General features: G+C 44.3%; 1 protein-coding gene across 9 annotated transcripts in view; it reads right to left on the bottom strand.

Annotated features, from left to right (window-relative positions):
• ZFYVE26 (zinc finger FYVE-type containing 26) overlaps positions 1-11,015 on the bottom strand; it is a 74,755-nt gene extending 63,740 nt beyond the window's left edge. For 4 of the 9 annotated variants that reach the window (XM_050953386.1, XM_050953388.1, XM_050953387.1 and 1 more), the window contains exons 1-7: positions 10,660-10,711; positions 9,651-9,862; positions 7,807-7,885; positions 6,993-7,082; positions 3,478-4,030; positions 3,098-3,228; positions 2,092-2,256 (exon numbers count right to left, since the gene is read on the bottom strand). In XM_050953386.1, the coding sequence (XP_050809343.1) occupies positions 2,092-2,256; positions 3,098-3,228; positions 3,478-4,030; positions 6,993-7,082; positions 7,807-7,885; positions 9,651-9,862; positions 10,660-10,668 (1,239 nt within the window). In that variant the 5' untranslated portion in view covers positions 10,669-10,711. The other 5 variants (XM_050953391.1, XM_050953392.1, XM_050953389.1 and 2 more) reach the window with 4 other exon arrangements.
• Between the last annotated feature and the right edge of the window lie 4,155 nt (positions 11,016-15,170).

Raw genomic sequence — 15,170 nt, 5'->3', positions numbered from 1 at the left:
CATGTGTGATGTTTAATGGCTAAAGGAATCTTAACATATTTAGATGGGCAGATTTCTGCACTTTTACTTTATTTACACATTAAAGCAACAAAATGGAGGATAGAAAGCTACATTTTGTTTTCAAGGGGCCCTGTTAATGTTAATCAATCTAAACCTGACCCGGCCATTTTTCCAGTCTGTAAGCTCATCCTTGTATCTTTTAACATTTTATTTGTAAAGAGAATTTAGTGCTTCTGAAACCTACTACAGGACTTACATCTCCAGAGTTGTCACTCTAATTCAGAGGTGGGCAAACTACAGCCTGCGGGCCACATCCAGCCCGCAGGACCGTCCTGCCTGGCCCTTGAGCTTCCAGCTGGGAAGGCTAGCCCCCAGACCCTACCCTACTGTTCCCCCTCCCCTGCAGCCACTCCGCCACACAGGCGGCGCTCTGAGCAGCAGGGTTGCGAGCTCGTGCAGGGCAGCGCAGCAGTGTGTCTGGCTTCAGCCAGGCGGCACAGCTGCCAGACATGCTGTTCTGAGCGGCATGGTAAGGGGGCAGGGAGCGAGGGGGTTGGATGAGGTGCAAGGGGTTCCAGGGGGCAGTCAGGGGACAGAGAGCGGCTGGACGAGGCAGAGGTTCGGGGGGAGGGGGTGGGGAACAGGGTGAGTGTGAATAGGCATGGGAGTCCCAGGGGGCCTGTCAGGGGGTGGGGTGTAAATAGGGATCAGGGCAGTCAGGGAGCGGAGGGGGGGGCTGGACAGGGGGTGAAGTCCCAGGGGGGTGGTTAGGGGCCAAAGGGGGGGGAAGGGTTGGATGAGGGGCAGGGACCAGGCTGTTTGGGGAGGCACAGCCTTCGCTACCCAGCCCTCCATACACTTTTGCAACCTCAATGTGGCCCTCGGGACAAAAAAAAAAAAAAAAAAAAAAAAAAAAAAAAAAAAAAAAAAAAAAAAGTTTGCCCACCTCTGCTCTAGTTATATATCCAGAACAGATACTGTATGAGTTAGAAACACAAGCTGCCTACAAACTCACCTCCAATATGCTTATGTTCTGCTATGGATGTCTGCCCACTGAACACTGATCTGAGACTGTTATCTTACACAGGTCACTGATCAGGCATCAGACAGTAACTCCCTTAAGACTTTATTGACCTGTGATGGAGATCAATAAATGATCTAAAAGTGAAAGGCTCAGTGTCCCATTATCAGTTGTCCAAGGCAACTACTCACCAACACTGCCTGGATTGGAACTACAGGCTTAGTGTTTAAAAGCTCTGTATACCCAGAAAAGGAAAGAGATTCCAAAACAAAGTGAACCCTCTAGTCTCAACTCTGACATTTAGACTACTGTGGATGTTATTTTGGGCATTCAGGATTAAGTGGATGGCACCGCTCAACTCAGATCAATCGTGCCTACAAGTTCAGTGGCAGATGTGAAATGGACTAAGTGTCAATGCAGTTCCTAGGGCATAAGTACCCACAATACAAACTCAAAACCATTAGGTGGGAGGGACAGCTCAGTGGTTTGAGCATTAGCCTGCTAAACTCATGGTTGTAGCTCAATCCTTGAGGGGGCCACTTAGGGATCTGGAGCAAAATCAGTACTTGGTCCTGCTAGTGAAGGCAGGGGGCCGGACTCGATGATCTTTTGGGGTCCCTTCCAGCTCTATGAGATAGGTATATCTCCATATATATACACGGCACTATTTGGCCTTGAGTTTCTGAGGTCAAGGATTGAATGGGCCCTGACAACCCCATTCAGGTCCAGTTCAGGCACATTGACGGAGATATAGCAAAGGTGAACTTGAAATGCTACTGCCTATATACTATTTGTTTTAAGAAAAAGGTTTGATTTATAAAAATCTCTTTAAAAAAAAAAAAAAAAAAAAGAGGCTGAAAATCCTAACCAGAGGATTCACCCTTACATCTTCCATTTGGAAAGACATTTAAAGTTCAGAATCTCAGTTTATGCAGTTAGAACAAGTCTCATTTCAGAGACTTCAGTTTGATTCCAGTCATTGTAAATTAGTTGCTTGGATTGTTAATCAAATCTGAACTGTCAGTCATAGCATTCAGCCATTTCAACCAGCTCTCCACTCGCTTACTTACCTGAGTTTTGTGAAGAGCATGTAACAATTTTTTTGCTGATTCTAAGCTGTGACAGTGAGTCCACCCTAGCAATACCAGAAGACGGCTGAGGGGGTTGAATTCTCGACTCAGTAAGCTGCTCAAGCCTGTGAAGTCTTCCCTTTTTAATAGTGTTAATGCAGTCACCTAGAGAACAAAAAGGAAGCAAGTATTTGTTATTCTAAAAATGCAAAATCCTGCTGGGGTGGTGGTGGGCTGTCACAATAGTTTCAGAAAGTGGTTTAACTTCCTCAAACCCAGATTTTACAGGCCACCAAGTTTCTTTTTATTTGGGCTACAAAGAAAAGGCGTCACTAAGTAGAAGTCAGAGAATCAATCTATCCCCTCTCCCTGGCTACTCTAAGTCTGCATAATTTTCCAAATAGGTTTTATGCAGAAACTAGAGAAGAATCTGTTGAGCTATAGATGGAGTTTTTGAGCCAGTAATAGAATAAATCTTGGCTCACCTGTCTGGATTCTCATGCCCTCAATACATTAGACTTTATTTTGCGCACTTTTATCTCCTATATCACCTTTCACCCCAGGTTCTCACCTGCTTCACAAATATCCATTTAACTCCACAAACCTTTTGTGAAGCATCATCCCCATTTTACATATGGGGTTCTTGAATCAGAGAGAGATTAAGTGGCTGCCAAGGTTACTCAGTGAATCATTGGGAATCCCTAGCAGGGCTGGGAGTAGAATACAGGAGTCCCATCTCCCACATCTTCTGTTCTAACCATCAAACCACACAGGTTTAAATCTTCCAGAGAGCTCCATGCTGATATCTTAAGTCATAGAGATGAAACAGTGCAGATGGGTCAACAGATTATAAAAACCCACTGCTAGCTGGCTAATATCTTGGCACCAAAAACCAGGACTTCTGAAGACCTCTAATCAAATGTAAAGTGTTCTAACGCTGGAATCCTGGCACTAACTTGATCCACTACTGGGGTTTTCCCCTTTCCTTTCATCTTTATTACCATACCAGAATCTGCTCCAGAAAGTGCTTGCTGCTGCTCAGGCAGTAAAAATAGGCAGTCTTCCAAGAATAAACCTCTTCAGGCTCTGCGAACAAAGCCAGCATTACCCGCTCTGTGTCCAACTGCTCAGATGAACCTGAGAGACACATAAATGGGATTACTTTCAAACACAGAGAGCTACCTCTGAAGAAAGCAGGCCCTGGGCAAGGTTTTCAGCAGTAGAACAGTTAGGGAATCACTAAGCAAAAGCCACGTTCAGACTCCATAACTAAGTCTCCATAACAAAAAAATCCCTACATGGCCGAACTCCCATCCCTTGCTCCCCCAACCTGTTTTGCCTGCAAAGTCTCAATGGTCCAACTTTTAATGAGAAAACAAAACAAACCTTTTCCTGGCAACTTTGGCCCCAACAGTTTCTCTCTTGTCCTCTCTGTGAAGACATTGCTGTACAGACTGAGCAAGGCATGGCTCTGCTTCCTCAGTATGCAGCTCAGTAACCTCTCTTCCTTCAGTGGGCTTCCTTCAGCCCAGCAAGCATCCAACAGCTCCCTGCACAAGTGTCTGAGCTCACCAGTCTGATGCTCCACTTCAAAATGCAACACACTAAGGACACCATAAATAGCATCTACTGTCTCACTCTGATCCAATTCTCCTGAGGATTTGGGATACCGCTGAAGCCTCTGCAGAGATTTTAAGGAGTCACGGAGAAAGTCAACGTAGACGTTTTGCACAGAGCAACTGTGCTGGAGTGCAGAGCTGGGTGTGCCACGTTCTCCCTGCAAGAACTCCAGCAGGGCTTGTGCCCGGCGGGGAGCCCTCAACAAAAGCTTCCGGAGAGCCGAGGTTGCTTCCACACTGAATCTGTATGTGCGGCCATCTCTTTTCTTCCTGTCCGATTCATGCTTGCTCTGGACACATTCAAATGCTTCGAACAGCTCCTGGGAGGAAACAGATATATGTTTGGGGGCCTGAGTGCCACCTGGTTTTTACACACACACACTACACACCAGAAACACAACAAACTTAAAGATTCAATAGACATTCACTTGGAACCATTAAATTTACCTTGGCAACCAACTCTGCTATAGGAATCTAAAACTATAGGCACTCAGTTTCAATCCCAAAATAATGCACTTTTTGCGAACTCATGGCATCAATAGTTATGACTCCCAAGAAGCTCAGATGCCACATGCTGGCTCATCTAGTCCAGTATCCTATCTATAACAGTGGCCAAATCTGGATATTTAAAGTGTAAAACTCCCATAATGCTCCTAACTACAATACTGCATTATTGAGGGAGTTTCTCATTGTTTCCTTCCTCGTGGTCCATTTATGGCACGAGAATACAGTGTCCTTATGATTTTCATCCTAACTAGAATCACTGAAGATCCTATTAACCTTTAGGAACCAGTCTTTTTTAAATCTTACAAAAGTAAACATTCCACTGACAATTAAAAATCTTTGAAATGCAAATCCCCATCCAAAGATTTGGTTTATTAAAAACAAAACAAAAAAAGTTTTTAAAACATATTTTATACTTTCCACCACTGGTGCTGTTTAAATTTTTTTTTTTTTTTTTGAAGTACTGACACTGGATTTTTTTTTGTTTTTAATTCTGGGAACTGTCTTACTGTATGTAAAAAGTACTTTACAAAATCCAAGTTTTATTGAAATGTCCCACTGATTTTGTTACTTTGGCATCCAGATCCAGGCTTTCCTTCATTCATCTTTCAAAGCGTCTATTGGTTTCCTCCCCCAACTTCCATAATTTCAAAACCAAAAGAATTATTAGAATGTTACAAAGAGAAAAGCAGACGTATAGACCAGACAATTACATTCAGCAAATACTTGCAGCTGGTTAATACCAATAAGGAAGAAGTATTGTTTGGATTGATGTAAGGAGGTAAAGTTAGTGATAATGCAATGAAGCTGAACAAAGGCTGATTATTAGAAGAAACCTCCTGTTTGAGGTCTATAAATACTATGAAACAATCTAAAAAGTAAAGTCCTAGAAACCTGCATTGTGTGAGATATTTAAAATGAGCTAGACAGAGCACTGGAGAATTACTACAGATAATAACAGTGTCCTGGGCCCAAGGGACATATTTCTGCACTTTATACAAAATGATCTCCCAAGACACAGGAGTCCTTGTTGTATCCATTACAACCTATGGTCAGCCTTGTTAGTTAAGGCACTTTTACTCCAGTCTGGTCTGCCTTATTAGATTTTTCAGGTTGGGGTCGGTAAACCTAATGGAAGAATGGATTTGTGATCCCAAGAGCACTATGAAAGTACAGTTCCAGCTCCCCAAATGCCTTTGAGATAAGTTTGCAACATTCCATTCTTCCCGTATTTAAAGGGCTTTCACAAACTTTAACCTCTTTACACCTCCCCTCAACGCACTACATCCCAACTGAGATGGAGAGCAGGAACAAATCATTTCAGCTTGATTTCAAACGATCAGCCTGACATTATGTTCTGATGAAAGAGTACAAAACAGGCAAATAAGAGGACAGAGTCCCTCATGGTGAAACCACACCAGCTGCATCCTTTATAGAACTGGAGTACTTGTGGCACCTTAGAGACTAACAAATTTGTTTCAGCATGAGCTTTTGTGAGCTACGAAAGCTCATGCTGAAATAAATGTTAGTCTCTAAGGTGCCACAAGTACTCCTGTTATTTCTGCGGATAGAGACTAACATGGCTGCTACTCTGAAACCTTTACAGAACTGACATACGGCTTATCTCACAATCAGCCCCACTGAAGGAGGAGTTCTCCACAATAATCACTGTGCAGCTGGCTGCAGCCTCCTGAACTGCACCACTGAGCTCCCCCAATTCTGGCAGCAACCTTTTTAAAACCACAAATGTGATAATTTGCTCCAGTATCTTTCCAGGTATCAAAGTTGGGTTGACTGGCCTATTATTCCCCAAGTCCTCTTGGATCCCCTTTTTAAATACAGGCGTTATGTTTGTTCTTCTCCAGCCCCCTGGGACCTCACCTTTCCTCCAACAGTTTTCAAAGATAATGGATAACAGTTCCAAGATTGCTTCAGCTAATTCCTTAAGCACCCTAGGATGAATTTCCTCAGGCCTTGCTCACTTGACTATATCTAACTTAGCTAAATATTCTTTATCCTAATCCATGCCTTGGCTTGCATTCCTTCCTCCTTGTTGCTGTTATTAATTGTGTTGCGTATCTGGTCACCATTAACTTTTTTAGAAAAGATGAAGCAAAATAGGTATTAAACAACATAGCCTTCTTGATGTCATCCATTATTAGCTCTCCTTCCCAAATATGGACAGATAGCTATATCAGTTCCATTGTCTGGAGTCAAACCTCAACTTGAGTTTGAGTTGGAACAAGAAGCAGAATGGTAGAGGACAATAAAAATTTTAAAAACAAGGGCAGTTCTGGCCACTTTGGATTTCAAAGCCAACCAGCAAGAAGATTCAATGATTTATTGTGTTCGCACACTACCCTTTCCTCTATTGAGGCCCAAACTCATATCCTACATTAAGTCAAGATGTGATGCTTCCAACCTAGCGCTCATTTCTGCAAGTCAGGTGCACAGACAGTTGTGTATGAGGATGTATGACTGCAACAGCAGAGGTAGCTGGATGTCAGGATCCAGGATTATTAGCAAGGCTATGTAGAGAAGCTTGCTCAGCACCTGCCTACACCATCCCTCTCTAGCCAGAATCATCACCATTATATATGCCAAATTCACTACCTCAAGTGAATAAACTTGAATTGCCCTGCCCTCACATTCAACTGTCTTTATTTTGTGCAGAGAAGACCAAAGGTACGTTAATGTCTCAAACCCAAGGTCAGTCAAGTTAACTCGTAGCATTACTTTCATCCCAAGAATGATCAATAAATTAGGCACTCAGCTCACCTTTAGGACTTCATCAGAGACATTCTTTTGCAGTTCTTCTAAGAGGAGTAAGAATTCAGTTTCTCTTTGGAGAACAGATGGAATTATTTTCTGAAGTTAATCAGGAAAAGAAAAGATAAAAGAATAGAGAAGATGCGAGCTACTCTCTTAGGTTTACAGGTAAAAAAACCCCAAACCTTATTTAAATTGCTATTTTAGGGCAGACAGCTTCAGAGATATTTATTTTATTGGGGATTAAGTTACCGAGGGGCTGTTCCTGCACCAAAAGATTCCATTCTCTATTTCCAACTACACAGCTAGCAACTGTCACTTCCCCATAACCCCTTTGGGATAGGGTCACCTTTCTTCAAAGATCATGAAAATTCATGAACCTAGGCAATGGGGTCAGAGGAATGAAAATGGTGAGGAAAGAAACACACAACCAATCTTCCCCTTTTTGAAGGCCTTGTTTCTTTCTCCCTTAGGCAGGGTGCTCGCTGCCTACCATTCTCCTCCCCACAGTTCTGTATATGTAAACTACACTCCCTGAAAGTACGCCATTTGTAAAGCATTGTGCAATCCTTGGCTTATTTCATCGTTTGGGGATAAAAGGGGCTACAGAAATGTAAGTTACTAACTCATGCTGTCTGTTCATAGGAACATCTCACACTGAGTATGCACACTAAAAAGCTAACTCACACGGCCTCAAAAAATAATACCAAAACATTTATTTTAATTTCTTGCTAAGTTTAATGAAAAATGGTCTAAGGAGCCAGCTGTAATTAACAGCAGTAAGTCTCAGATTTTAATAGGCAACTACAATAAACTTCTTTACCTGATCCCATACCAGCCATTTCTTGAGCACAAGGAGCCAAAGCCAAGCAAGTCTCTGAGGGCTGCAATTCTGTCCACACCTGCAAAGGTAATAGTATATACCATCAGTCTCAAATATCTAGGCACCAAAACAAATCTCTACCCACTTCACAGTAGGAAAAGTGGCCCCGCAGACCCAGTATATTCCATGTTGACAGTACCAAGGATAAAAAAAAAAACCATAAAATATACTTATTTCCCTCATGTGGCAACACCAATTTAATTGTGTGTTTTTTTCCTCCAGATAAAAATGATTCCCAGAATGCTGCCTGTGTAGTTGATAGTCAAATTACCACCAAAAAAAGTTATACAAGACTTAAGAAGAAACATTTGATTCTTTTTTTTTTAATTACAAAAAGTTGAAATTTTTTAAGTTCCCCTGAAATGTCAGAAACCCAACCTTAACAGCCTCAAGCAAGTGCTTGAGAAGTCAAGAGAAAAAACAAGTGAAACTAACGGTGGCTGTTTCACAATCCAAATTGAGAAATGTGAAAAGCAGAAAATTTAAGTGGCGAGAAATTAGATTTTTAAACATTTTCAGTTTTAATAATCTCAGGTGTCGTTAGTAACAAGCGAACATTTTAAATAAATAGGTTGATCATCTTCTAAACAAAAAGCACTCAGTGTCAGCATCACTGCAAGTCTAAAACAGACTTCCTCCTTCTCCAATTCACACTATTTCAGTGAAGTCTTTCAAAACTGACCTTTGCAAGATTTCTGCATGATCTTGAGCTTATACCAGCATCTTATCTATTGCATATATGAACAAATTTGTAAGCTGACTGAGGCTGGGTTCCCTACATACATTAGTGCAACTCTGAGCAGGTCAGCATTCAAATGTTAACTGTAATAATGGAATGCATGAAGGAAAAAAAACGGCAAGGAAGCATGTTCTGCTTCAAGGATTCTAAGCAGGGCCAGAATAACTCTCCCATGGGCCCAGAGCTATTAGATTTTGTGGGGTCCCTGTATACAAGTCTTTTTCCTAATTTAACACAAAATGATCACAATTATTGCATTGGGGCTATTACTATTATACTACTCTTGTCTTTTAATTTACATAAAGCCATTCTGTGGTTACATTTCATTCTTAAAACATGTAGAATATAGTTTAGTTAATTCAAAATAGCCTACTTCTTACCTCAGAACACCTGTTATATTATTTCTTTCTGAGAGGGAGTTGTGTGCAGGAGGGGACTCCAGGCTGGGGCAGAGTGTTGGGGTGCAGGCTCTGGGAGGGAGTTTGGTGCAGGAGGGGATTCTGATCTGGAGGAGGGGGTTGGGATGCAGGAGTGAATGTGAGGTTCAGGCTCCGACCGGAAGGCACTTACCACAGGCAGTTCCTGGCTGGTCATACAGTAGGGCTCAGGCAGGCTGCCTGCACGTCATAGCCCCATGCTGCTCCCAGAAGTGGCTGGCTGCTGCCATGTCTCTGCATACCCCTGGAGGCAGGGGGACAGTGTGTCTCCATGCGCTGCCCGGGCCTGCTAGCGCCACCCCCGCAGCTCCCACCAGCCGGTTCCCACCAGGGGCCACAGACATGCCAGCAGCCGGACACTTCTGGGAGCGGCGTGGGGCCACAGCATGCAAACAGCCTGCCTGAGCCCTGCTATGCTGGGACCCCCTTAGCCCAGGGTCCTGGGCTACAGCTCCTAAAGCCCCCGCGTTAATCCGGCCCCAATTCTAAGGGTCCATTATAGTTAAAAATAAAGAATCAGCCTCGATTTCTGAGAATTGCATCACATACACACCGTTTAACACACTTCTACTTCCACCAGTTAGACAAAAATCCCACACAGCACTTACCTTAACTGAGATGGACAAGCTATTAAAGCCTGCAGGATAGCTGCAACTTTCTCAGAACCATCCCCCTGCCACTGATGTAACTGAGGAATACAGGCCTGTGCTAGCTCCCATTCTCCCCGCCGCACACATTCACAAAAAAAACAGAAGAGATGTTCCAGAGAGGCTGCTTCCTCATTACCAAATGGATGCATCATCCCACTGTGACTAGACTCCTGGAGACGAGGAAAAAAAAAAAAAACCCATCCAGAGGTAAGTCACAGCAAATCTTCCCTCAGTGCACCTGGAACTGAACAGGTCTGGAATCAGAAGCCAACCTGTAGCTATTTCACTGAGTCAAACTGTTTTAAAGTTTGGAATGCATTCCCAGCCAGTGATACGATCAATACCACAATATTTGTTCAAGTAGGTGATTTAAACATTATCACTGTGAAACATGCACTGATACTTGCTTAGAGTCAATGCTCTCAGGAAACGGGAAGGATCAATTTGTTTGTTTATTGAGAGCATAGTGCTAACAAAGAGCACTGGCCTATCTGATCTCTGTAGGGAAGGTAAAATGTGGTATCTTGACAACTCGGTAGCAGCTCAAGCTTTCTCCACACTGGGAACTTCTCACCCCTATATATTGACCTGCCAAGGTAACTCAGTCAGTCATGATCTAGAGATATCATCTTAAGAAAAACAAGAGAGTTTAGTCTCCCTGGTCTAGTCACTCAAAATACAAGTGACAAATAGCATAAGAATTACCATATCAGACCAGGGGTGCATCTAGTCTAGAATTCAGACTTAACAGCAGCTGGTACCATTTGCGTAGAGAAAGGTACAAGAAACCCCCCAACATGGTGCTTTACATTTGTTCCACAGACACATGTATTAGGACGTGGTCAGACATTCACCAAACACTTTCGCTAGACCACCTTCCCCGACCCCGTGTCAGCCCTCCCATCACTGGATTTCCCCCACCTCGCTCCCCACCCTCCGCTGTCCTTCCTATCCCTGAACCAAAGACCTGGGGCATCAGCTCTCCGCCCACATCCAGAAATCCCCCCCGGGCGTCCTCCTCCCCGCGCTCCGCCGCCCCCGCTGGCTGGCTGCCTCTCGTGCCCCGTCCCAGCCCGCCTGGTGACCTGCCTGGGACGAGTGGAGATCGGGGCCGTAGTGCCTAGCAGCACCGGCGGTCCCAGACCCTCCGCGTCGGACGGGCTGGGCTGCCCTGTACCAGACACGCACCTCTTAGGGAAGCCGCAGCGGTGGTGGATCGGTCCGGCTCCCCCTGCACATTCGAGGCTTATGGGACGGTCCGCACTGATTGCATTCCCCAGACTGAGCAGCCTAGTACCGCGGCCATCTTAAAAGACGAATCAGGTGACTTTCCCGACAGCCGGCGCACCCAAAAGGACGAGCGCTTATTGGTCAAATCGGATGAATATGTAAATAATGCGCCATCTTTCTTTAGGGGCACTGAAGCTATTACTGAAGCGGCCAAATAAACCACATGTCAACGACAGAGCTAACCCCGCCCAGGGGCAGCTCCTCCCCCCGTCCCTGAGCCAGACCTCCTCCTGCGGCGCGGTTACCCGCCCCCCTCCCCGCAGGCTCCACCCAGCGGCTGACGTAGCCCCAGCGGCTCGCGTGCCTCAGAACCAGCATCTTCTGAACCAACCGACCCGCCCTTCGCTCTCCGGCCCACTGAGCCGCTCAGCACGTGGTCTGAGAGGCGGGAGCCGCGTCACGTGCTGCTGCCTGTTACTCACAAGAGACGCTCTGGCCTGGCGAATCAGACCTGAGGCGAGCTCAGCGCGCGTTCCCTCAGCGTCCCAGGGAACCGTTACCGCAGTTCTCCTATGGAGGCCGCCTGGGAGTCCTTCCCCTCAGACCCTGCCGTGCCTGGGGGCTCCCGCCTGATCCCGCTGTGGGGCATCCAAGGCCCCGCCACGCAGGACCGGGCTTTACCCGCAGCTTGCTCTGGAGCTGGCCCGCTGGCTGATCCCTAGCGTGGTCTGCTCGCAAGAGGGCAGAATGGATGAAAAACACATGAATGAAAAATTGCCGTTTGGTAGCATTTTGCATCCAGTTTGCAAGGCTGTAAATGACCATGGAGGGTGCAGTGGAGACTCAGCAAGACTTTCTCCTGTCTCAGCCTCACTGATTTGGCTCTTGTCTGGCTTCTCCTTGGGCACCAGTCTGCAGCCATCCCCCCAGGACACAGTTATGTGCGCGGCTCCTTTCATCATGACCAAACACAAGCTGGGACAGTTGAGAGGGCTTGCTTATTTGATCATTTATTTTATTAACATTGTCTTAACTTGTAGCTAAACAGCTTGGTAATAGCAACCATAATATAATTAAATTTAACAAACTTATGGGAGGGAAAACACCTAAGACGCCTACCACAGTAGCATTTAACATCAGAAAGGGGAACTACACAAAAATGAGGAAGCTAATTAAACAGAAATTGAAGGGTACAGTCACAATACCTTGCAAGCTGCATGGTATGGTTTAAAAACGCCATAATAGAGGCTCAAATTAAATGTATTTTCCAAATTATAAAACATAGTACAGGGGTTGGCAACCTTTGGCATGTTGCCCATCAGAGTAATCCGCTGGCAGGCCATGAAACATTTTGTTTACATTGACCGTCCGGAGGCATGGCCCTCCGTAGCTCCCAGTGGCCATGGTTTCCATTCCCAGCAAATGGGAGCTGCGAGAAGCAGCGACGGGCACATCTCTGTGGCCCGCACTGCTTCCTGCAGCTCCCATTGGCCGGAAACATAGCTTTTAGCTAAAGCTGTAGAACAGACTCATTAATCTCTAAGTGGTCTCAGTACTAGATGGGACAGAACACCACATCCAGGACCTGCATGGGTTACATAGGAAGTCTAAAAAATAATTTGAAAAGCAACTAGCCAAAGACTCAAAAACGAATAGCCATCAACAACAACAAAAAGTACATCAGAAGCAGTAAGCCTGCCCAAACAATCAGTGGGGTCACTGGACAATCAAGGAGCTAAAGAAGCACTCAAGGAAGATAAGGCTATTGCGAGAAACTAAATGAATTGTTTGCATTGCTCTTCACTGCAGAAGATGGGAGGGAGATTCCCACACCTAAGCCATTCTTTTTAGGTGACAAATCTGAGGAACTGGCCCATATTGAGGTGTCAATAAAGGAGGTTTTGGAACAAATTGATAAACAGTTATAAGTCACCAGGACCAGAATCACTCAAGAGTTTTGAAGGAACTTAAATATGAAATTGCAGAACTTCAACTGTGATATGTAAGCTATCACTTAAATCAACTTCTGTACCAGATGACTAGAGGATAGATAACTAATGTGACCAATTATTTAAAAAAGGCTCCTGAAGCCATCCTGGCAATTACAGACTGGTAAGCCTGACTTCAGTACCAGGGAAATTGGTTGAAACTATAGTAAAGAACAGAGTTATCAGGCACATCAATGAAAACGATTTGTTGGGAGTCAACACAGCTTTTGTAAAGGGAAATTATGCCTCATCAATCAGAATTCTTTGAGGAGGGGATCAACAAAGGACAAGGATGATCCAGTGGATATAGTGTACTTGGACTTTCAGAAAGCCTTTGAAAAGGTCCCTCACCAAAGTCTCTTAAGCAAAGTAAGTAGTCATGGGATAAGAGGGAAGGTCCTCTCATGGATCAGGAACTGGTTACAAGACAGGAAACAAAGGGTAGGAATAAATAGTCAGTTTTCAGAATGGAGAGAAGTAAATAGTGGTGTCTCCCAGGGGTCTGTACTGGGACCAGTCCTGTTCACCATATTCATAAATGATCTGAAAAAAGGGGTAAGCAGTGAGGCGGCAGACGATTTGCAGATGATACAAAATTACTCAAAATAATTGAGTTCAAAGCAAAATCCAAAGAGTTACAGAGGGATCTCACAAAACTGGGAGCCTAGGCAACAAAATGACAGATGAAATTCAATACTGGTAAATGCAAAGCAATGCACATTGGAAGACATAATCCTACCTATACATACAAAATGATGGGGGTCTAAATTAGCTGTTACCATACTAGAAAGAGAACTTGGAGTCATTGTGGATAGTTCTCTGAAAACATCCACTGAATGAGCAGCGGCAGCCACAAAAGCTAACAGAATGTTAGGAACCATTAGGAAAGGGATAGATAATAAGACAGAAAATATCGTAATGCTACGATATAAATCCATGGTATGCCCACACATTGAATACTGCATGCACTTTTGGTCACCCGATCTCAAAAAAGATATAGTAGAATTGGAAAAAGTACAGAGAAAGACAACAAAAATGATTAAGGGTATGGAACGGATTTCATATGATCAGGGCTGGCTCCAGCATTTTTGCTGCCCCAAGCGGCCAAGAAAGAAAAAGGAAAAACCTGATTGAGTTGCCGCCAAAGTGCCATTGAAGAGGAAGACAGAGCGTGAAGGACCCACCACCAAATTGCCACTGAAGATCTGGACGTGCCACCCCAATAATGGACAGAGTGCTCCCCCTTTCTATTGGCCGCCCCAGCCACCTGCTTCCTTCGCTGGTGCCTGAAACCGGCTCTGTGTATGAGGAGAGATTAAAAAGACGGGGAGTTTTCAGCTTCAAAAAGAGACAACTGAGAGAGGGTATATGATAGAGGTCTACAAAATTGTGAATGGTGTTGAGAAAATGAAGTGTTATTTACTCCTTCACATAATACAAGCACCAGGGTTACCCAATTAAATTAATAGACAGCAGGTATTTACTTCAAAACAGAAAGCAAGTATTTCTTCACACAACGCACAGTCAACCTGTGGAACTTGTTGCCAGGGGATGTTGTGAAGGCCAAAACTATTGCAGGGTTCAAAAAAAATTAGGTAAGTTCAAGCAGGATATGTCCATCAATGGCCATTAGTCATGATAGTCTGGGATGCAACCCTGTGCTTTGGGTGTTCCTAGCCCCTGATTGCAGGAAGCTGGGAATGGACAATGAGATGGTTCACTCTGTGATTGCCTGTTCTGTTCATTCCCTCTGAAACACCTGGCATTGGCTACTGCAGCAAGACAGGATGTTGGGATAGATGGACCGTTAGTTTGATCCAATATAGTTGGTCTTACATTTTTTAAAAATATGTTAATTTAGTGCTTTGTCAGAGGCATTATATTGAAACTCCTGGGGAATTAAATCTTTTGCATATCACTGAAAAGGTACAGCATGGGCAGTGACAGTTCATGCTGCCCCTCAACTTTGCTCTGTAGGGACCACTTAGCATTAAAGAGGCTAAGACTTTTCAGCTTGGAAAAGAGGAGACTAAGGGGGGATATGATAGAGATATATAAAACAATGAGTGATGTGGAGAAAGTAAATAAGGAAAAGTTATTTACTTGTTCTCATAATACAAAAACATGGGGCCACCAAATGAAATGAATGGGCAGCAGGTTTAAAACAAATAAAAGGAAGTTCTTCTTCATACAGCACACAGTCAACCTGTGGAATTCCTAGCTGAGGAGGTTGTGAAGGCTAGGACTATAACAGCGTTTA

The sequence above is a fragment of the Gopherus flavomarginatus genome, chromosome 5 (genome assembly GCF_025201925.1).
Source record: "Gopherus flavomarginatus isolate rGopFla2 chromosome 5, rGopFla2.mat.asm, whole genome shotgun sequence".
Taxonomy (NCBI): domain Eukaryota; kingdom Metazoa; phylum Chordata; order Testudines; family Testudinidae; genus Gopherus; species Gopherus flavomarginatus.
This window is presented reverse-complemented; position numbering and strand designations above follow the sequence as displayed.